General features: G+C 43.4%; 1 protein-coding gene across 1 annotated transcript in view; it reads left to right on the top strand.

Moving 5' to 3' along the window:
- LOC125451535 (regulator of G-protein signaling 22-like) overlaps positions 1-24,600 on the top strand; it is a 169,275-nt gene that overhangs the window by 32,946 nt on the left and 111,729 nt on the right. Inside the window, exons 6-7 of the mRNA XM_059645773.1 lie at positions 9,998-10,098; positions 19,744-19,829. Of these exons, the coding sequence (XP_059501756.1) occupies positions 10,033-10,098; positions 19,744-19,829 (152 nt within the window). The 5' untranslated portion in view covers positions 9,998-10,032. The remainder of the gene's footprint in view (positions 1-9,997; positions 10,099-19,743; positions 19,830-24,600) is intronic.

The raw sequence follows: 24,600 nt of genomic DNA, 5'->3' as shown, positions 1-24,600 counted from the left end.
ATCTCAGGACCACAAAAGCTGACGTTTCGGGCCTAGACCCTTCATCTGACGAAGGGTCTAGGCCCGAAACGTCAGCTTTTGTGCTCCTGAGATGCTGCTTGGCCTGCTGTGTTCATCCAGCCTCACATTTCATTATCTTGGAATCTCCAGCATCTGCAGTTCCCATTATCTCTGTTCTGTACTGTTCTATGTTCTATGTTCCTAATCAAGGCCTCATGGTACTCTGAGATAATCTTCTTCACTGTACGTTATATATTTTGGTGTCATCTCAAATTTAACTGCTAACCATGCCTTTGATATTCACATTCATTTCATTTATATAAATGATGAAAGTCAGTGGACCTAGCACCAGTGCTTGTGGCACACAGAGACAATATTTACCGCTCTGCCTTCATCAATCTTCTTTGTCACGCTTTCAAAAATCTCACTCAAGTTCGTGAGACATGATTTGCCATGCATAAAACAATGTTGACAATCGCTAATGAGTCCTTGTCTTTTCAAATGCATGTAAATCCTATCCCTTGGAATATCCTCCAATAACTTACCTACCATTGACATAAGGTTCACTGGTCTATAGCTCCTTGGCTTCTCCTTACAACCTTTCTTAAATAATGGCACCACATTAGTTACCCTCCAATTGCCAGGCATTTCACTTGTGGCTGCCAGTGTTGAAAATAACTCAGCAAGAGGCCCAGTAATCTCTTCCCCAGCTTCCCACAAAGTTCTTGAAAGATCTGAATAGGTCTTGGGGATTTATATATCTTTATACATTTTAAATCCTCAAGCAGCTCCTCATCTGTACTATGAACTCTTTTTAAGATAGCACTATTTATTTCCCCAAGTTCCCTACCTTCCATGTCCTTCTCCACTGTAAATACTGACGTGAAATGTTCATTTAGTATCCCACCCACTGAATGAAAGGTAAGTATAAAGAATAAACATGAAAACCGTTGTAAAACGTATACTATCACAAAGACACAAAAGGTATTGTCAACTCAGCATCCTTTGTCCCAACATATCAAAAGGAAACATTAGTAGTGTTTGAAAATGTTATGGTGATGGAAAGGCATTAGGAGAAATGATCCCACTAGGGCCCCAACAACTTGAACACATGTAATGTGTTACGAATAAGTTTAAAAAAGCAGAAATTTGAGGACAGTTTGTACATCCCCTTTTAATTGTGTCCACATTGACAGAATGGAGATAAAAATGCAGCCCTTGGAATTAATCAAAGCTGTCCATTTTGATTTATTTTCTCTGTTAGAACCAGGGACAAAATGAACTTACCAATGCAAATAACTTCAAGAGAGCCAAACAATTCACAAATCAGAGGTGTATATCTCACAGGCTTGGAAGAAAAGACAAAAGAAATCATTCAGCAATCTCCCTTTAAAGAGTGTTCGAAGGAAGTATTTTCATTTTGGCAGGGTTTGTAAATTTGAAAGATTTTCCAGTAGCCACTATGTAATATTCACCACTGCAATGTGCTGCCTCCTCACAGCCTCTCACGCACTGCAACGCTCACTACCTCTCCCTACCTCCTCTGACCTCCAGCATTCCTCCTTCTCTCTATTTCATTCTCCTGACTTTTCTACTCACTGTCCTGTGTCTATACTGATCATCCCTCAGCGTTCAGTTCTCTGCTTCTGTCTCCAAAACCCTGCCTTGCCCACACATCGCCATGCTTGCCAGTTCTCTTGTGTGCCATCAGGGAGAGCAGCAAAGGAGCAAGATGATCTTAAGTGGAAGGGAAGGAGCTGGAGAGGGACAGATGGCAGGAAGTGGTGAGTGGGCGTAAAGTGGGGAATATTGAAGGTGGCAAGTGAAACACAACAAAAGAGAGTTACTCTGGGATCTGGACTTTTTTCTTGCTTACTTTTTGGCTCTGATAAAATCTTTTCATTCTGGATTTTGTAACCAAGTAAGTGCCAGTGAATGAGAGATAACAAGGTGTAGAGTTGGATGAACACAGCAGGCCAACCAGCATCAGAGGAGCAGGAAAGCTGTCATTTTGGGCTTAAACCCATCTTCAGAAATGGGGAAGGGGAACAGGATTCTGAAATAAATAGGGAGAGAGGGGGCGGCAGATAGAAGATGGATAGAGGAGAAGGTAGGTGTAGAGGAGACAGACAGGTCAAAGAGATGGGGTTGGAGCCAGTAAAGGTGTATGTAGGTGGGGAAGCAGAGAGGGGATAGGTCAGTCCAGGGAGGTCGGACAGATCAAGGGGGCGGGATGAGGTTAGTAGGTAGGAGATGGGGGTGGGGCCTGAGGTGAGAGGAAGGGATAGGCGGGTGGAAGGACAGATTAGGGAGGCGGGGACAAGCTGGTCTGGTTTTGGGATGCGGTGGGGGAAGGGGAGATTTTGAAGCTTGTGAAGTCCACATTGATACCATTGGGCTGCAGGGTTCCCAAGCGGAATACGAGTTGCTGTTCCTGCAACCTTCGGGTGGCATCATTGTGGCACTGCAGGAGGCCCATGATGGACATGTCATCTAAAGAATGGGAGAGGGAGTTGAAATGGTTCACGGCTGGGAGGTGCAGTTGTTTGTTGCGAACCAAGCGGAGGTGTTCTGCAAAGCGGTCCCCAAGCCTCCGCTTGGTTTCCCTGAAGTAGAGGAAGCCACAACGGGAACAGAGGATGCAGTATACCACATTATCAGACATGCAAGTGAACATCTGCTTGATGTGGAAAGTCTTCTTGGGGCCTGGATGGGAGTGAGGAGGGAGGTGTAGGGGCAAGTGTAGCACTTCTTGCAGTTGCAGGAGAAGGTGCCAGGTGAGGTGGGGCTGGAGGGGAGTGTAGAGCGGATAAGGGAGTTTCATTTTTTGCTGTACTTCTGCATTCCTATATTTAGTACATGTGACAAATAAATACATCTAAGTCCGAATCTAAAACTAAGTCTAAAAGAAGTGAAGTGCCAAGCAGTTTGATCAGAAAAGGCAGTAAGTGGGAAGCAGCAAGCAGGAGATAGGCGGAAAGAGTTAGGGAATTAGGAATTTTGGCCCAGTTAGCTTCAAGATAATCTAAATTATTCCAATTATAAATTAGAGGCTGGGAACATAAGCCAACCCAATTAAATCATTTTTTTTACAGAAATGTGATTTTCCTTCAGTTTATGTTTTTTCAGCAACACATTTTTAGGAGTGTCAAATGAGAAGTGATGGCTGTATCACAATCTCAGGCCTTTTCTGGGATTCCTACGTAAAGCTGCAGATTAATATGAAAGTATCAATTCAGCCCCTGACTTTGCTGTGATGTAACATTGCTGTAACATTTTCTAATATATCATTTTTGACCTATTATCATTGATTATTTTGCCAATTATCTTAAATCTGTGCCCTCTGCTTCTTGTTCCTACCTTTTTTTGTTAGATTGCAGACTGTGTATGTTGCTGCTGGGCCAGCATTGATGACCCATTCTCAGCTGGTGATGAGTTGCTTTCTCAAAACCCTGCAATTCTTTGAGTGTAGAAATACTCCTGGAGCTGTTAAGAAGGGTGTCCTAGGGTTTTGACTCACCAGTAAAGGAATGGTAGTGTAGTTCCAAGTCAGAATGGTGTGTGACTTGGAGGAGAAATTACAGGCGGTTGTGTTCCTCTACAACTGCTAATGTGGAATTCTAGGTGTCGGAGATCATGAGTTTGGAAGTTGCTGAATGGTGAAGGTAGTGGATGGGGTTCCATTCATACAGACTGTTTTGTTCTGGATAGTGTTGACATTCTTTGTTTTTTCTGGAGCTGAAGCCATTCAGGAAAGTAGAGGGTATTTCACCATATTCTTGACTTGGATCTTGTGAATGGTTGATTGACACTGGAGAGCCAGGAGGTGAGTTATCTGTGCAGAAATCCTAGCCTCTGACCTGCTGTTTGTAACCACAGTATTTATTTAGCTGTTTCAATTCAGGTTCTGGTCAGTGGTAACATCCAGGATGTTGATACTTGGAGTGCAGAGATTTAGTGATGGTAATGCCATTGAATATCAAAAGACAATGGTAAGGTTCATTCTTGTTTGTGTTGGGGGTTACTGTTTCGTACTTGTGTGACATGAATGTTATTTGTTATTTATCAGCTCAATCTTGTGCATTACTCAGGCCTTGCTGCATATGGACACAGACTGGTTCAATGTTTGAAGAATTGTGAATAATGTTGAACATTGTGCAAACTCTTCACTTCTGGCTAAGATAACAAAGTGTGAAGCGGAATGAACACAGCAGGCCAAGCAGCACCTCAGGAGCACAAAAACTGATGTTTCAGGCCTAGACCCTTCATCAGAGAGGGGGATGGGGTGAGGGTTCTGGAATAAATAGGGAGAGAGGGGGAGGCAGACCGAAGATGGAGAGAAAAGAAGATAGGTGGAGAAGAGAGTATAGTTGGGGAGGTAGGGAGGGGATAGGTCAGTCCAGGGAAGACGGACAGGTCAAGGAGGTGGGATGAGCTTAGTAGGTAGGAAATGGAGGTGCGGCTTGGGGTGGGAGGAAGGGATGGGTGAGTGGAAGAACAGGTTAGGGAGGCAGAGACAGGCAGAGCTGGTTTTGGGATGCACTGGGGGGAGGGGATGAACTGGGCTGGTTTTGGGATGCAGTGGGGGAAGGGGAGATTTTGAAGCTTGTGAAGTCCACATTGATACCATTGGGCTGCAGGGTTCCCAAGCGGAATATGAGTTGCTGTTCTTGCAACCTTCGGGTGGCATCGTTGTGGCACTGCAGGAGGCCCAGGATGGACATGTCGTCTAAAGAACGGGAGGGGGAGTTAAAATGATTCGCGACTGGGAGGTGCAGTTGTTTGTTGCGAACCGAGCGGAGGTGTTCTGCAAAGCGGTCCCCAAGCCTCCACTTGGTTTCCTCAATGTAGAGGAAGCCACACTGGGTACAATGGATACAATATACCACATTGGCAGATGTGCAGGTGAACTTCTGCATGATATGGAAGGTCATCTTGGGGCCTGGGATAGGGGCGAGGGAAGAGGTGTGGGGGCAAGTGTAGCACTTCCTGTGGTTGCAGGGGAAGGTGCCGGGTGTGGTGGGGTTGGAGGGGAGTGTGGAATGGACAAGGGAGTCGCGGAGAGAGTGGTCTCTCCAGAAGGCAGACAAGGGTGGGGATGGAAAAATAGCTTGGGTGGTGGGGTCAGATTGTAGATGGCGGAAGTGTCAGAGGATGATGCATTGTATCCGGAGCTTGGTGGGGTGCTATGTGAGAATGAGGGGGATCCTCTGGGGGCAGTTGTGGCCGGGGCGGGGTGTGAGGGATGTTTTGCGGGAAATGCGGGACACACGGTCAAGAGCATTCTCAACCACTGCGGAGGGAATGTTGCAGCCCTTGAAGAACGTAGACATCTGGGATGTGCGGGAGTGGAATGCCTCATTCTGGGAGCAGATGCGGCAGAGGCGGAGGAATTGGGAATAGGGGATGGAATCTTTGCAGGAGGGTGGGTGGGAGGCGGCATATTCTAAGTAGCTGTGGGAGTCAGTGGACTTGAAATGGACATCAGTTTCTAGCTGGTTACCTGAGATGGAGACTGAGAGATCCAGGAAGCTGAGGGATGTGTTGGATTTGGCCCAGGTGAACTTGAAGTTGGGGTGGATGGTGTTGGTGAAATGGCTGAACTGTTCGAGCTCCTCTGGGGAGCAAGAGGCCGCGCCATTACAGTCATCAATGTAACGGAGGAAGAGGTGGGGTTTGGGGCCTGCGTAAGTGCGGAAGAGGGACTGTTCCACGTAACCTACAAAGAGGCAGGCATAGCTTGGGACTATGCGGATGCCCATGGCCACCCCCTTTGTCTGTAGGAAGTGGGAGGAATTGAAAGAGAAGTTGTTGAGGGTGAGGACGAGTTTGGCTAGGCGGATGAGGGTGTCGGTGGAGGGGGATTGGTCGGGCCTGCAGGACAGGAAGAAGCAGAGGGCCTTGAGGCCATCTGCATGCGGAATACGGGTGTATAGGGACTGGACGTCCATGGTGAAAATGAGGTGTTGGGGGCCAGGGAATTGGAAGTCCTGGAGGAGGTGGAGGGCGTGGGTGGTGTCACGGATCTCTCAGGTAGGGAGTTCCTGGACCAAAGGGGAGAAAATGGAGTCTAGATAGGTGGAGATGAGTTTGGTGGGGCAGGAACAGGCTGAGACAATGGGTCGACCAGGGCAGGCAGGTTTTTGGATTTTGGGAAGGAGATAGAAACGGGCCATGCGGGGTTGGGGAACAGTGAGGTTGGAGGCTGTGGGTGTGAGGTCCCCTGAGGTGATGAGGTCATGGATGGTGTTGGAGATGATGGGGGTGGGGTCATGATCAAGGGGGTGGTAGGAGGAGGTGTCGGAGAGTTGGCATTTGGCCTCGGCGATGTAGAGGTCAGTGTGCCATACTACCACTGCACCTCCCTTGTCTGTGTGTTTGATGGTGAGGTTGGGGTTGGAGCAGAGGGAGCAGAGGGCTGCCTGTTCTGCGGGGGAGAGGTTGGAGTGGGTCAGAGGGGTCGAGAGGTTGAGGTGGTTGATGTCTCGATGGCACTTGCAGATGAAGAGTTCAAGGGAGGGTAGGACGCCTTGGGGTGGTGTCCAGGAAGAGGACTTGTGTTGGAGGCGGGTGAAGGGGTCAGTGGAGGGAGGGTTAGGCTCCCGGTTAAAGAAGCAAGAGTGGGGGCGAAGGCGGCGGAAAAACTGCTTGTTGTCCAAACGTGACTGGTATTCGTTGATGTGGGAATGGAGGGGCACAAAGGTGAGCCCCTTGCTTCGGATTGACCGTTCGTCCTCAGTCAGTGGGAGGTCTGCGGGGAAGGTGAAGATGCAGCAGAGCTCCGTCTGGCTGTCTTCTTTGGGGTTGCTGGCTGTGGAGGTTCTGGGCGGAGCGATGTGGTCGTCGGCTGTGGGCGGGGTTCCGTCGGCATCGGCTGTGGGCGGGGTTCCGTTGGTGTCGGCTTCTGGCTCCTTGGCTGTGAGTACACTTGACCGTATGTGTTTAATGCTGCATATGTTCGTTGTTGCCCAAGTAGTCCTATGTTGTAACATCACCAAATGGACAACTTTTTAAGTATACAATCTGCTGCCCTCCTGTCCTCTTCATTGTGCTAGCCTGGACTCCCACATTGATGGTAATGGTACAGTGGAGGAGTAGGGCAGGCCATGAGGTTACAACTTGCCACTGAATATAATTCTGCTGCTGTGTACGGGCGTATGGGCTGTACCACGCACAGCATCTTCCAGGTGACCAGATTTAAGTTACTCAATCTGTTTGAAATCCATCACATTTAGCACAATGGTTGTGATACACCACAAGATGACAGGTACTTCATTGTGAAGAGGAGCATCTTTTCCACAAGGACAGTATGCTAGTCATTGTACCTAGCAGCTATGTCCTAAGACAATCAGCTCAGTTATTAATGATGCTACTGGGCTTCTTTTGGTGATAGACATTGAAGTCTTCCACCCTGAATACAGGTCACCTTTGCCATCTTAAGGGCTTCTTCCAATTAGTGTTCGATGTAGAGGAGCATTGATTCATTGGGGTCGGAGCAAGGTGGTAGATGATAAACACGACATTTCCCTTCCTTGTTTGGCTCCGTGCCATGAGACTTCATGAGGTCTGGATCAAAACTGAAGATTCTTAAGGCAACTTCCTCTGACTAGATAGTACAGTGCTGTAACCTCCAGTGGGTCCACCCTGTAGGTCTGACAGGATATCCCAGAGATGGTCATCATTGTATCATGGACATTGCCTGTAAGGTATGATTTGAGTACAATGTATCAGACTTTACGTAACTGTGGGTCTGCTCTTCCAATTTTGGAGCAAACCTCCAGATGTTTGGAAGGAGAATTTTGCACAGCCACTGAATTTACCATTGTCTTTTCTCGTGTTTAGGTCAATGCTAGGTGGTCTTACCTGTTTCATTTTCTTTCGGAATGAGAACAGTTTCCCCCCTGTCCTTCAAGTGCATTCATGATTTTGAACACCTCTGTGAAATCGTTTTGCAACCTTTCTTCTTCTAAGGAACAGGTCTAACTTCTCCAACCCTTTTAGTTAACCGGGGTTCCTCATTCTTCAAAACATTCCTGAGACTCTCTTTTCTGCACCCTCGCTAATGCCTTACCATCAAACCAAGGTTGCAGACATACTGACTTTGTCTTAGATTTTCCCGGGAAACGGATGGCATCAGTGATCTGGAACACTGTTTGGAACAGGGGCCAAAAGTAATAGCTTTAGCTTCCTTTATACTGAATTGGAGAAAATTTCTGCTGATTCAGTTTAATGCTGGATGCGGAAAAAGTTTTTAACAACAGTGGAGGGATCAAGAGAGCTGATGGCCAGCTGGAGCTGTGTACTCAGCATATTTGTTGTTAATACCAAGTTGGGAGGAGTGAACTGATTCCTTTTCTTGTCGTGTTCCTCCAATGACCAAAACAACGTTTGAATTTAAAAATATAGGATATATTACCATATATGTGCAAACTGTATATACCCAGTATTAGAAACAAATCAGCCACATTCCTTTATTAACAAATAAAGAACCATTTTATTGCAAGCAAAACTTACTCAAGTGAAAGTGCAAAGAGATGAACAAAAGGTTTGAACTGTGCAAATATATACCACTACCCTTATTGAAAACTAACTCCAATATACTTGTACACAACCTCCAAGTATTTAGCATCCTCTGCCTGTGGTGATAAGGCCTTCCTGTAGATTTTCTAATCACAAACATTGATGAAAGAGGTTTGAGAGAAAAGAAAAACTGATGGGAAAGGCTCTGGGCAAGCTATCAATCTGTTTTCAAGTCCAGTATCTTTCTTTCACATCTCAAACTGGGCCGTGTGTCCTCATTTTGAAAGCAGACTTTGTACCTTCATCTAAGTCGCTTGTTCATTACAAGTGCAAGATCGTTGCTGCTATAGCCAGTGTCTTTTGTTTTGCAAAATGTTCTTTGAAAAGAGTTCAAGATATGTACACATGTCCTATCAGTGTTAATAATATTATACATTAGTATTTTGGTGAATGCATCTTTTATATAAATGTGAAATAATTCTATCTCTTTGGTAGAACAGGCCGTACTGGATGTATTATCTATGCTGTAACTAATTGATATTCTTCCTATGTTCCTGGGCATTTTAGTTATTATTTCAATCATTCATGATGGCTGATAAGTATTACTGTCATATATTTCTTAAAAGAAGGGCTTTACCTCTCAGAAGATAATCTTTACATTTCTCTCAACACTAAAAAGTTACCCTACTTGTATGAAAGTATATTACACCATGATACAAAGACATTTGACGCTCAATCCCTGAATTGTCTATGATGTCAAACAGACTGCTGCTATAAAGTATCAGAGATAATGGGAACTGCAGATGCTGGAGAATTCCAAGATAATAAAATGTGAGGCTGGATGAACACAGCAGGCCAAGCAGCATCTCAGGAGCACAAAAGCTGACGTTTCGGGCCTAGACCCTTCATCAGAGAGCTCTCTGATGAAGGGTCTAGGCCCAAACGTCAGCTTTTGTGCTCCTGAGATGCTGCTTGGCCTGCTGTGTTCATCCAGCCTCACATTTTATTATGCTGCTATAAAGTAATCTTTTTACATATCAAGAATGAGGAATGCAGGAGTTTTGCCAACTGTGTTGTTCCACAGGTTTCATTGCAAGATTTTCCATGTTCTCTCATCCAGTCAATAGTCTCTCATCCATTCTGCTATAGTTTTTTTGACAAATAAACAAAGATTTTTAATTCTTTTTCAAATTAATGCCCCATTATTTTTTTTCTCATTGGTTATTCCCAATAATGACAAGGGAAATGTCTTTCCTTCAGTGAGATACCATGATTATCCTGGGTGAGAGTTGGCAGCCCACTTGGAAGAAAATAATTGTTGAGTTACCTTTGCATTAAATTATCTTCATTTTTGTTTCACAGGAGTTTCCAAAGCCAATTTGTTTTAACAAAGAAACTGAGACATTTGAAATTGTAGATAATGCCAAGAGAAATCTGATAAAACATTTGAGAAATTTGGAACGTTCTTTAATTCCAGTGAACCCTGTTTACAATGCAACAGTCAAATTTAAAATGAATAACCCTCCACGAAACCTCACTGCTGCGGATTTGAACTTTGAAACCACCTTCACTATACAGGTAGGCAGATGATTCATAATGTCATTATGTCTTTGGTTACATCTCTCGATTGTGTATTTCTTATAGTCATTAATTCACACCTGTTATAAAGTGATTTTTCTGAGTATCCAGAAATAGCTGAATTTTAGAAGTAGTTTTGCCAGCTCTATTGTTCCAGAAGTTTCATTGCCTGCTTTTCCAACTATAACTATTCCAACAGCTTCCCCGCACTTTTTGGCGCATTCTTGATATTCCTATTCCTCTGTCCTGACCACATAACCCTGCCAGTTTGTTTTCAAGTGCCCATCCAATCTTCTTTTAAAACATTAATTGCCTCTGCTTCCATCACTTTGGCGATCATCGATTTTCAGCTATTGTGAGTTTGTGGTTCGCATTAATGTTTCAAAAATGATCTTTAGTTATGGAAAGATTATTTTGTATAGTTAAGGTTATTGAAATATTCTTTTCAGTTGGGCCTTGTGTGGTTTGTAGGTCACTAAGGAAAGTTAGCCAAGATCATGGAGAGTTAGACGGGACTGCACTGGAATCTAAGGAAGCTTTGTCATCATTGACCATGTTCATTGAAGATGGGGCTTAATCTCATTTTGAATTGTGAATTATAACAGGTGTCAGATAGAGAACACAATTGAGAATGAGCAGGAATATTGAAGATTTCAGGGGGGAAGGGGAGCAGTGAAAAAGAAAATAAGAGAATAGAAGAGGAACTATGAGAAAAGACCAGCAACAAATACAAGCAAAAATCCCAAAGTCTTCTCAAAGCATAAAAATAGTAAGAGAGTAGTTAAAGGAGGATTAGGGCTGATCAAAGACCTAAAGGGGGATTTACACACGGAGGCAGGGGGCATAGCTGAGGTGTTAAATGAATATTTTGCATCTGTCTTTATAAAGGAGGAGGATGCTGCCCAGGCAACAGTGACAGAGGAATAAACTTTATTGCTAGAAGAGTTAAAAATTAATAAAGAAGATGCCTTGGATAGATTAATGATATTTAAAGGTGACAAGGCGCAGGGACCAGATGAGGTGCATCCAAGAATGTTGAAGGAAGCGAAGTTAGAAATTATGTGGGCAGGGCTATAATTTACCAGTGTGTTCAGACTGCAGTGTAGTTAGTCTTCTCCAGACTCAGGGAGAGTGTCAGAAGATTGAAGAATTGCAAACATTATGTCCTTGTTCAAGGAAAGCTATAAAAAATAATCCCAGAAATTACAGACCAGTCAGTTTAACTTTGGTGGTAGGGAAACTTCTAGAAACAAATATTTGTGATAGAATCAGTTACCACCTGGAGAGATGTATGTTGATTAGGAAGAATCAGCATGGATTTCTAAAGCAGAAGTCATGATTTAACTAACTTGCTGAAGTTTTTTGAAGAAATAACACAATGAGGATAACATTGTTGCTGTGACATACCTGGATTTCTAGAAAGCATTTGATACTGTGCCACACAACAGATATGTGAGGAAAGTTATAGACCGTGGTATAAAGGGACAGTTGTAGTGTGGATATGAAAGTAGCCTCATGATAGGAAATAGGGAATTATGGCCAATGGATATTTTTCAGCTGGAGGAAGGTTTGTAGTGAAGTCCCCCAGGGTTGGTATTGGGAGCCTTGCGTTTCTTGACATGTATTAATGATCTGCATCTTGATGTGCAGGGGCAATTTCAAAGTTTGCAGATTACAATGAACTTGGAAAAAAATATAAACTGTGGAACTCCAAAAGGACATTGACAAGTTGGTGGAGTGGGTGAATAAGTAACGTATGAGGTTCAATGCAGAGTAGTGTGAAATGATGCACTTTACGCACAAGAATATTGAAAAATAATATAAAATAGGGACATAATTGTAAGGAGGGTGCAGGAGCAAAGGGACCTGGTGTATATATGCGTAGAACATTGACAGGTGAGGAGACCAGTTAACAAAGCATGCAGTGATCTCAGCTTTGCTAATAGGGACGTAGAGTACAAGAGTAAGGAGGTGATGTTGAATTTGTGGAAACGCTTGTTAGACCTCACTTGGGGTATTGCGTACAGTTGTGGGCACCACATTATAGGAAGGATGTGAATGCTTTGGAGAGAGTGCAGAAGTGGTTTGCTAGAATGATTCCAGGAAGCAGAAATTTTACTAATGAGGAAAGATTGAAGAAGTTGGAACAGTTTTCCTTGGAGAGAAGAAGACTTAGAGCAAATTTGACAAAGGTTTTTGAAATCATAAGTGGGCTGGGTAGAGTAGGTAGGGACAAGCTGCTTCTGCTTGTAAAAGAAAGAATGAGAGGACTTAATGGCTTAAAGTGATGTCCACGTGAAGTGAGGGTGATACGAAAATAAACATTTTCATACAGTGAGTAGTAAGGGTATAGAAAGCATTGCTTGGAAATGTGGTGGAGGCAAGTTCAATTGAGTCATTCCAGAGGGAATTGGATGATTACTTGGATAAAAATAGTGCGCATCGTCATGGAGAAAAAGCAAGAGATTGACACTAAGTAATAGAGCTGGTGCGAGCACAATGGGGCGAAGATCCTTCTTCTGCACCTTTATGATTCTGAGATTCTGTGAATTTTGAGGAATACAGCTGGCAGGTTGCTTAAATAAAAGTAAAATACTGCAGATGTTGAAATTCCAAAGCAACACAGAAAATGCTGGAGAAACGCAACTGGTTTGGCAGCATCTTTGGAGAGATAAACTTAGTTAACATTTCAAGTCTGCTATGACTCTTCTTCAGAACTGAGGATCGGATTGATAGAAGTCATATTGGACCGAAACATTAATGTGTCTTAGCGTCCTGCTTAAAACTGCCGCTCCCACCTCGTTTTCTGTCATCTGCAAACTTTGAATACACATATCCAAATTGTTAACATAGATTGTGAACAGCTGGGGCTCAAGCACTGATCCTTTTGGTACCCCGGTAGTCACGAACTGAAAATGAACTAAAATATTCTAACTTTGTTTTCCACCTGGGGTAATCAATTCTTAGTCCATACAATATATTCCTGTTAATTACATGAGTGCTAACTTTGTTTACTAACCTCTTATTTGGGATCTTATTCAAAATCTTCTGATAATCTAAATATACCATATCTACCTGTTCTCCTTGACCTGTTCCAATATTTACATCCTCAAAATGAACTCTAACAATATGTCAAATAGGTTTATTCTTCAAAAAATCATGTTGGCCCTGCCCAGTCCCACAATTAGTGGTTAGTGGTTCAGCTCAGCAGTGAGCACTGCAGCCTCACAGCGCCAGGGAACCAGGTTCAATTCCAGCCTCGGGCAACTATCTGTGTGGAGTTTGCACATTCTCCCCGTGTCTGCGTGAGTTTTCTCTGGACGCTCCGGTTTCCTCCCACAGTCCAAAGATGTGTAGGCTTAGGTGAATTGGCGATGCTAAATTGCCTGTAGTGTTCAGAGGGGGATGGGTCTGGGTGGGATGCTCCAAGGGCTGGTGTGGACTTGTTGGGCCAAAGGGCCTGTTTCCACACTGTAGGGATTCTACGAATTATTTTGTCTGTGTCCAGCATTTGAGATATAAAACTAAGCTAGAAAGGCAGAATTGTTTTCACAGGAGCATAGAATGTTGAGAGGTGATTGTACTGATGTTTATAAAATCACGAGGGGCGTAGATAAGGTAAATGAGGAGGGCTTTTTCCCTTGGGTGGGGAGGTTTTAAACCAGGGGACTTATTTTTAAGGTGAGAAGAGAAAGATTTAAAAAGGATGTGAGGGGCAACTTTTTTTACACAGAGAGTAATTCATTTGTTGAATGGACTGCCAAAGAAAGTGGCGGTTGCAGGTACAATTACGACATTTAAAAGACATTTGGATAAGTTCATGAATAAGAAATAATTTCATGACTGGATCAAGTGTAGGCAGGTGCGACTAGTTTTAGTTGGCGTGGACTAGTTGGACTGAAGGGTCTGTTTCCATGCTGTATGACTCTATGACTCAATGACTCTATTAATTATAGGTTAGGCTAACAAGTTTATAGTTCTATGTTTTCTTTCCCATTACTTTCTTAAACTGTAGAATTTGATTTACCATCTTCCAATCTTCCAGAAGCATTCCAGAGATTATAGAATTTTGAAAGATGACGACCCCTCTACAAGTCACCTCTTTCAATATTCAGGGATGTGTATCATCAGGTTCAGGGAATTTATGTGCTTTAGGTCCCATTAAGTTTTTGAGCACTTTTCTTCTGTTAGTGTTAATATCCTGTGCATCATTTAAAATCAGCACTAGATTATTCCCCTTTATTTCTGAGAGAATTTTAGTATTTTCCGCTGGAAACACAGACACAAAATATTTGTTTAGTTTGTTTTGCTTTGTTTAGAAGGGGAGCCAACGGCCTAGCAGTATTTTTTCTGGACTACTAACTCTGAGATCCAGGTAATGTTCCGGCAGATGCTGGAATTTGAATTTTAAATAGCCTGCAATTAATACTTTAGTGACAGCCATGAAATGACGGTTGAGGAAAAGCCCATCTGGTTCACTTACGTTCTTTAAAGAAGTCTGGGCTACATATTACTCCAGACCAATGGCAATGTGGTTGACTCTTCATTGTCCTCTTTGCAATTAGAGATATGAAAGAATATTTAAAAAGCGCTTTTATGTACAATAAGATTTGTCATGTTAAAAACATAGAAAAGCCTGTGGCATCGTTCTTTTGGATTTATCTTTAAATGTTAACAGTTCCTAACTGGGTTGGAACACAGGACATTAATGATCTGCGTAAAATAAAAGTTTTTCTCACGTTGTCCTTCATCCTTTGCCCAAAGCCTTGAATGTAAGTACCCCCTGCTTCTTGTACTATCAGCTAATGGCAACAGTTGTGATCCCAGGTTCCAGTGTCACTCCATGCACTCAATGCCTATTTTCCCCAACAGCCTATGACTTCCACAAATTCAGCAAGATCAAGTTTAAATTAAAAAGCAATAAAACTGCAATTTGTATGATGGTACCTTGAAAAAGCATTGGTCATTTGTCCCTTGGGCTGCTGAACGTATGCTCAGCTGTGTATATTTAGGAGAGAGTTAACTAACGAGGCCAAGAATTCAAGGTTAACATTGAATCAGCATTAAATGTCACATCATGAAATGACTGTAACGAGGTTGCTGAGGTGGATTTGCTGAGAATGAGATTTCTGATTGGGGCTTTTAACCCGGGCCAATCAGGGAGTCCGGGCTGACAGACATAAACAGAAGAATCAGAGAGTCACCTTAGGCTAGGGACTGGCTGTATACTATCTCGTCAGAGTGTAAATAAAGGGTGACCAGCCTTCTTGCAATTATTTCACATCATAATCTGCTTTTTCTGCTTTCTAGCAATAAATCCACATAATTGCCCTCATTGATTTCATGGACACAGCAAACAGCATAGAATAGAATTAAATAGCCTTTATTGTCACATACACTCCATTGAGTACAGTGAAATGTTTGTAATGTGTCCTCTCGGCGCCATCTTAGGTATAAGGTATCTAGGTACAGACACTTTAAGTGTTGTTATGGAGTTTAAAAAAGGAAGATTAGCATGGGAACAGAGTTCTTAAAATCCCAGAATGTTTATAAAAGTGACCATAAGTACTTAAGTTCCAGTCCCTCTCCAACATGAGTCTGTGCTTGCCAGCACCAACACATGTGCCAGTCTCTGCCCAGGACTCGCTCAGCCGCCACTCCAGCTCTGGCCTGCTTTGCCGCTGCTCTGGGACTCAGCCCGAGCTCCCTGCTGCTCCGGGACTCAGCCCGTGCTCCCTGTCGCTGCTGGACTTGGCCCCGACTTACTGCTGCTCTCGGACTCAGCCCGAGCTCCCTGCTGCTCTTGGACTCAACCCAAGGTCCCTGCTGCTCTCGGACTCAGCCCCGAGCCCCCTGCTGCTCCAGGACTCGGCCCGTGCTCCCTGTCACGCTGGGCTTGGCCCTGACTTCCTGCTGCTCTCGGACTCAGCCCGAGCTCCCTGCTGCTCTCGTACTCAGCCCGTGCTCCCTGTCGCTGCTGGTATGCAGAGACATACAAGATGATCAGAGGATTAGATAGAGTGGACAGTGAGAGCATTTTTCCTCGGATGGTGATGGCTAGCACGAGGGGACATAACTTTAAATTGAGGGGTGAAAGATATAGGACAGATGTCAGAGGTAGGCTCTTTACTCAGAGAGTAGTAAGGGCATGGAATGCCCTGCCTGCAACAGAAGTAGACTCGCCAACTTTAAGGGCATTTAAATGGTCATTGGATAAATATATGGATGATAATGGAATAGTGTAGGTAAGATGGGTTTCAGATTGGTTTCACAGGTTGGTGCAACACTGAGGGCCGAAGGGCCTCTACTGCGCTGTAATGTTCTATGATCTATGTTCTATGGACTCGGCCCGCGCTCCCCGTCGCTGCTGGACTCAGCCCGCGCTCCCCGTTGCTGCCGGACTCGGCCCCTGCTCCCCGTCGCTGCCGGACTCGGCCCCTGCTCCCTGTCGCTGCCGGACTCGGTGTTGGCCCTTTTGGATTGGGTAGGAGGGAAGTGCATAAAGTTTCACTGAAACTAATGTTGCTACAATGCTGGTTTAGCATCCCTACTACTTTTCAAATAATGTTTAAAAGAAAATTACAGTAACCCAGCTTCTACCTTAATGCCACTGCACACACACATTTATGATCAGTTGCGGTGAGGAGAATAGGACTGTCTTTTTTTAAAAATCCCTTTCTCATCAGCCAAAAATAATTTTCCTTTTTTTGGCTCTTTGACATGAAGCTATTTAACTTTCTTAATCAGATAGAAAAAAAAGAAGAGCCAATTCCAAAGCTTTCTTGAGTGAAAGAGTGTGGAAGTATAATTACTGACTGCCTGAAGGAATTAAAACAAACACAACATTAAAATCCCATGAAAATGTGTTATGCATTTATGAAGAGTACAAAGGTAAAGGAAGATAATGGAAGTACAGATCTTAACAGTCCTTTGGATTGTGATAATTAAAAATCCCAATTCCAGCTGTTTAGCTGTGTCCTGTTTCTTTAGCAGTCGCGAAGATCGTAGAACTTGAGTGCTCAGTGAACGATGAATTTTTTCTCAAGTTATTTTCTCAGTGATTCTAGTTGCTGATTCTGAGATTAAGACTGAGAGTGAGAGAAGAGCTTCCAGTATCCTTGTTATCGGTCTATGTTGTGCTCTCATCCCCTTTTGACAAAACTTGCTTGTTGTGTACCATTCCTTTGTGGATTCTGATGTGTTTAAGTTTGAGCTGGATAGGTATAGGCAACTTTTCATCTCTCAATATGTGCAGTTAACATGCAAGTGTGAAAAAATCGATGCAAGTTTCTTGATGCCTCACTGAATTTCAGTGTCTCTTGGTTAATATGTTAGTTCCAAGGCAGCCAGTTTGTATATTCCATGTGGGATATCGATGTTATTTTAAATGTTCAATGCTACTCAACTAACTTTGCATATTACTACTGTCCTTTTTGTAATTTCATGGGCTTCAACTATGCTCATCAATCTGTTGTAAGCATTTTTAAACTGAGCATTTAGATGCATGCATGCACGGAATCAACCATATTACCACTTTTAACCATTTGTGTTACATCATCAAAAAACTCAAACAAGCTACTGAAATACAACTTGGCCTTAATAATAAAATGTGAGGCTGGATGAACACAGCAGGCCAAGCAGCATCTCAGGAGCACAAAAGCTGACGTTTCGGGCCTAGACCCTCCTGAGATGCTGCTTGGCCTGCTGTGTTCATCCAGCCTCACATTTTATTATCTTGGAATTCTCCAGCATCTGCAGTTCCCATTATCTTTGGCCTTAATAATGCTGTGCTGATTTTATTTAATTCATTTGTCCAAGTGACTGTTGATTTTGTTCTGAATTATTGTTGCATAAATTTCCCACTGTATCAATTAATCTGACATGCCTGTAGTTTAAACAGTTTGCAATTTTCCAATTCTCTGGCACTAGCTGTTTTTCTAAACAGAATTGTGATCTTATGGCAGAGATAATGGGAACTGCAGATGCTGGAGAATCCAAGCTAACAATCCAAGCAGCTTGGCCTGCTGTGTTCATCCAGTCCCACACTTTGTTATCTGTGATCTTATGGCAAGTGCTTCCTAATGTTCTGCCCTTGTTTTCCTCACTAATCTTGGAATGCACATCACCAACCTCTGGTGAGTCACCAACTTTAAATACAGCCAGTACGACTAATCTTTCTTCTTTATCAACTTTGTACCCATGAAGTGTCAACTTCCTCCTCTTTTACCATGACTTGGATAGCTTTTTCTTCCAATAAAGGTAATTACAAAGTACTCACTCTTTTCAACTATATGCTCTGCCCCCTAGTGTAAATTCACTTTTAGGCCCCTTATTGGTCCTTCCTTCTCCCATCACCACCATGTTCCTACTTATAAACCTATAAAATCATGGAATCCCTACAGTTTGGAAGCAGGCCATTTGGCCCATTGAGTCCACACCAACCCTCTGAAGTGCATCTTTTTCAGACCCAGTCCCCACCTGTACAACCCTGCATTTCCCATGGCTAATCCACCTACCCTGCACACAATGGATAATTTAGCGTGGCCAATCCACCCTAACCTGTACATCTTTGAACTGTGCTAGGAAATCCACACAGATGCAGGGAGAACGTGCAAACACCACACAGACAAAAGCCTGAAGCTGGAAGTGAATCCTGGTGCTGTGGGGTAGCATGCTAACCGCTGTACCCACGGTGCCACCTGAAAAAAGAGCTTTGGATTCCCTTTCATGTTAGTTGACCATGTATTCCTATACTCTTTGCTCTTCTTCTTTGTTTATTCATAGTACCTCTGAATCTTCTATATTCAATCTGGTATTCAATTGTATTATCAGTTGACATCTGTCATAGCCACCTTTGATAAACTTGGCCCACCTCAACATCCAGCAAGGCCCCTTCTTCTTTGGACTGGAAAGCTAATAGTATACCAAATTACCCTGAATGCATTTCATTTCTCCACCTCTGCCTTTGCACTCATTATTATATGACCCTGGCTGTACTTCCCAGAGGAACCATTACTGTCAACAGTGTTGAGAACAGACAACTGGTTGGTGAGCAAAACGCATTTGAGGAATTCACCTGAAATTTCTTGACTGTTTGTCAGTTACCCAGCTCTATGCAAGCATAGGGGGAAAGTGTTAATGCAAACCTGGGCCCAACTTCAAGTATATTAGACCTAAATATAGTTTGGTTTTTAAACTGCGATATGGTGAATATTGTGTTCACCGTTCATCATTCCTCAACAATTGCCTGTCAGTTCAAAGCCAACTAAATAATTCAGTGGGTGAAAATTTTGCATCACTACAATTTATATTTCTTAGCTGGTTGGCTGGACAGCTAGTTTGCAAAGCAGAATGGCACCGAAAATAAGGCTCCAAGCCCTGGACCAGCTGAGGCCACAGTGGAGATCTCACCTTCGGGGCCTTGCCCCTTGCCTAAGGTTGGCCCCAAGGTTAAACCACCACCAGACATCTAACTCTAATAAACTATGCTGTTCTAGGACTGTGGTGACTTTATGTTACTTTGCCTTGCCCTTATTTCTTCAGATTGGGTTAACAAGCCACAATGACCTTACAAGTATCTCCCAATTTTATTTTCAGAAGAATGGTGATAAGGATGTGCATAACTTAATATTTTATCAATTTTAGTGCCTCGACCAGGAGCAGGGCGTTTCATGGATAAAAAATGAGAGACTCTCAGCATTCCTTAAGAGTGACTGTTACTTTGAGTACAGGTAAAATCTCCAATTTTTTTTCCTATGAGTGATTATTATGTTGCTAATTACCTTTGGTACCAGTATGACAGTCATATTGTCAATTGTTGCAGAGAGTGCTTTGTTAGTATTTATTAAAGTATACATTAATTAGTTTGTACAAGTGTACAGAAAGCTGCCTTGAAATTTGTGGTCTCTCAATGGTGGCACAACTGTGGGTTATCTGCCAAGGATGTTTTATTATCCATGTAGTATGAGGAATGCAAAAGGTTTCATGTAGGGATAGAGATATAGACTCTCTGATGAAGGGTCTAGGCCTGAAAAGTCAGCTTTTGTGCTCCTAAGAAGCTGCTTGGCCTGCTGTGTTCATCCAGCTCTACACTTTGTTATCTTAGATTTCATGTAGGTTTTCCTTTCTCTTAATAGCAATGTTTCAAGCTCTGTTGTTTGCTCCAAAGAAGAAAAAAATTGCAAAAATTAGTAAAATATGTCTTTAGCTCTTTGACAAGATTTTTAACTGAAACATAAATGTTTTGAAAAGTTCAAATTGGATTGGTTTGGGCCTCAGTGGTATAAGAGAAAGTAGAAACCAGGCTGTTACTGTCACTCTCCATTCTACATCCACTGTGGTACATGTGGAAACAGTGACCCAAATGGTTATAATTAAAAGGGAATCGGGGTACCTTATCTCAGCACCAAGCTCATGACAGTCCACATTCCTAGTTGGGCAACTGGCTATCGTAGCTGTCATTGCTGCCTGGCATAAGTTACCACACATTTCCTAATGAATTGTATAAGAATAAGTAAACAGCCCCTCTAGGGCCATTGACAATTTTGTAAATATCCAATGCATTATAGACTATTGGCTTGAGTGCTTTCAGAAAGAGGCTCTTGAAACTTAAAGTCAAAATAGTGCCCTTTTCACCCCTTTTGTGCTGATAACAGCCAAAGACCCTTTCTGCAAATTAACTGTCACTTTTGGCAGTGCCTTGTGTGATTTAGGACTTCACAAAATTCAGTATTCTCTTACCTTAAGACCCTCCTAACATTACCTTTAATCTTCTCAAAAGTAACTTTGAACTAAATATCTTGGTCCATCTTGAGACTTAATCTTTTGGTTCTAGATTGACCTGCTTAACACCATCTTTCTCTAACTCTGATTGTGAGGTTTTAAAAATGTTCAATGTGATAGGAGGTGTTTGGCATTTACACCATTATTAACCACAACTCTTCCAGTGATGCCTTAACCTCATCAGAGGTAATGGACCTGTGAGTGTCATGATATTGCCCTTTCTCCTCAGCTCTGTAGATGAGGTGGTGCCTTACCACTTCATGCTACCCTTTCAATCTTAGCCTGTTCTGTGACTTAGTCTTGTCTGACCACACAAACAGCATTTTCTCATCACATAGGAGCTGCAGAGCAGGCAAGTTTTCAATTATGTTGCTCTGGAAAGGTCAGGGCCATCCACCCTGGACCTGAAGACAGCAGCCACTTTCGCTTGCTGCTGCCTGGTTTGCATCTGGAGCTGTCTGATTTTAGCTAAACATCAGGGTCAGATTGTTGCCAAAAAAAACTTTCTCAAGGCCTCTTTTACATCTTCTAGCTCTTCACTCAGTCTGCAGTTGTTCATTAGCTCGCTGAGCCGGGAGTTCTCTGGAGTTCAGATGTTTCGTTACCCTTCTAGGCAACATGGCCAGTGAAGCCTCGAATCAAAGTGTTGGTGTTCTGCTTCCTTCTGGATCGCTATGATCCTCTGGTTCGATGGTCCTGTTGCTTCTGGTTCTGTTGTTTTCACAGTAATCTGTACACAGGGTCTATTTCTACGAGTTTGTTAATGGAGTCCTGTGTTGAGAACTATAGGCTTCCAGAAATTCCCTTGCATGTCTGGTGTTTGCTTGTCCCAGTATGGTCACTTTGTCCCAGTCAAACTGGTGGCCTCAATGTCTGTGTGTGTTGAGACAAGTGAATAATGGTGGTGTCTTTTTACTGCCAGCTCGTGTTTGTGTATCCTAGTCATCAGTCTGTAATTTTCTGTGCGTAACCCAGGGAGCCAAATCTTTCGATCTCAGGATGGTAAACAAAGAAAGGAATCAGAATAGCTCCTGAGCTTGTAAGGATCCACAGCATACTGATGTCAGATCACATGGAACTGGAGTACAGGTCCAGAAGGTTCCAAAAGATGCCCTCTCTTACCAACCCTTGCATTTAGTTATAGAACATTGAACATAGAACAATACAGCGCAGAACAGGCCCTTCGGCCCTCGATGTTGTGCCGACCTGTGAACTAATCTAAGACCCTCCCCCTACACTATCCCATCATCATCCATATGCTTATCCAAGGACTGTTTAAATGCCCCTAATGTGGCTGCGTTAACTATATTGGCAGGCAGAGCGTTCCACGCCCTTACCACTCTCTGAGTAAAGAACCTGCCTCTGACATCTGTCTTAAATCTATCACCCCTCAATTTGTAGCTGTGCCCCCTTGTACAAACTGAAGTCATCATCCTCGGAAAAAGACTCTCACTGTCCACCCTATCTAATCCTCGGATCATCTTGTATGTCTCTATTAAATCCCCTCTTAGCCTCCTTCTCTCCAATGAGAACAGACCCAAGTCCCTCAGTCTTTTTTCATAGGGCCTGCGCTCCAGACCAGGCAACATCCTGGTAACTCTCCTCTGCACCTTTTCCAATGCTTCCACATCCTTCCTGTAGTGGGGCGACCAGAACTGCACGCAATATTCCAAATGAGGCCGCACTAGCGTTTTGTACAGTTGCACCATGACATCACGGCTCTGGAACTCAATCCCTCTACCAGTAAAACCTAACACACCGTAAGCCTTCTTAACAGCACCATCAACCTGGTTGGCAACTTTCAGGGATCTATGTACATGGACACCAAGATCCCTCTGCACATCCACACTACCAAGAATCTTTACATTGACCCAGTATTCTGCCTTCCTAGTATTCTTCCCAAAATGAATCACCTCACAATTATCTGCATTGAACTCCATTTGCCACCTTTCAGCCCAATTCTGCAGTTTATCCCAGTATCCGTGAAACCTGCAACATTCTTCCACACTGTCCACCACTTCACCGACTTTAGTGTCATCTGCAAACTTACTAATCCATCCACCAATGCCTGCATCCAAGTCATTTATAAAAATGACAAACAACAGTGGTCCCAAAACAGATCCTTGAGGCACACCACTCGTAACCGGACTCCAGGCTGAATATTTTCCATCAACCACCACTTGTTGCCTTCTTACAGAAAGCCAGTTTCTAATCTAAACTGCTAAATCTCCCTCAATCCCGTGCCTCTGTATTTTCTCCAATAGCCTACCATTTGGAACCTTATCAAAGGCTTTACTGAAGTCCATGTACACCACGTCAACTGCCCCACACTCATCCACATACTTGGTCACCTTCTCAAAAAACTCAATGAGGCTTGTGAGACACGACCTGCCCTTGACGATTCCATGCTGACTATCTCCAATCAAATTGTTGCTTGCTAGATGATTATAAATCCTATCTCTTATAATCCTTTCCAAAACTTTTTTTTCAACAGACGTAAGGTTCACAGGTCTATAATTACCTGGGTCATCCCTACTGCCCTTCTTGAACAAGGGCACAACATTTGCAATCCTCCAGTCCTCTGGTACTAAACCTGCAGACAATGAGGACTCAAAGATCAAGGCAAAAGGCTCCGCCACCTTGTCCCTAGCTTCCCAGAGAATCCTCAGAAAAATCCCATCCGGCCCAGGGGATTTATCTACCTTCACACCTTCTAGAATTGATAACACTTCCTCCTTACTAACCTCAATCCTTTCAATTCTAGTAGCCTGTAACTCAATTGTCTCCTCTACAATATCCTCCTTTTCCTCAGTGAAAACAGATGAGAAATAATCATTTAGCACCTCTCCGATCTCCATGGGGTCCACACACAACTTCCCACTTCTGTCTTTGGCTGGCCCTATTCCTACCCTAGTCATCCTCTTATTCCTCACATACCTATAGAAAGCTTTAGGGTTCTCCTTTATTCTACCTGCTAATGTCTGCTCATTTCCCCTCCTTGCTCTTCTTAACTCTCCATCGCCTCATCTGAACCATCTCGTCTCATCGTCACATAAGCCTCCCTCTTCCGCTTAACAAGAGATACAACTTCTTTCGTAAGCTACGGTTCCCTTACCTTGTCGCTTCCTCCCTGCCTGACAGGGACATACCTATCAAGGACACGCAATATCTGGTCCTTAAACCAATTCCACATTTCGATTGTCCCCATCCCCTGCATTTTGCTAACCCATTCTATGCCTCCTAAGCCTTGCCTAATCGCATTATAATTGCCCTTCCCCCATCTATAACTCTTGACCTGTGGCATGTTCCTATCCCTTTCCATCGCTAAACTAAACGTAATTGATTTATGATCAGAGATAATGGGAACTGCAGATGCTGGAGAATCCAAGGTAACAAAGTGTGAAGCTGGATGAACACAGCAGGCCAAGCAGCATCTCAGGAGCACAAAAGCTGATGTTTCGGGCCTAGACGAAATTATGGTCACTGTCTCCAAAGTGTTCACCTACGACTAAATCAAACACCTGGCCTGGTTCATTACCAAGTACCAGATCCAGTGTGGCCTCCCCTCTTGTCGGCCCTTCGACATACTGTGTCAGGAAACCCTCCTGCACACATTGGACAAAAACTGATCCATCCGACGTACTACAGTTATAGCATTTCCAGTCAATGTTAGGGAAGTTAAAGATTCCCATAATGACCACCCTGTTCCTTTCACTCGTG

This window comes from Stegostoma tigrinum, chromosome 5 (genome assembly GCF_030684315.1).
Source record: "Stegostoma tigrinum isolate sSteTig4 chromosome 5, sSteTig4.hap1, whole genome shotgun sequence".
NCBI classification, from domain to species: domain Eukaryota; kingdom Metazoa; phylum Chordata; class Chondrichthyes; order Orectolobiformes; family Stegostomatidae; genus Stegostoma; species Stegostoma tigrinum.
Note: the sequence above shows the minus strand (reverse complement) of the source record. Positions and strands in the feature narration are given on the sequence as shown.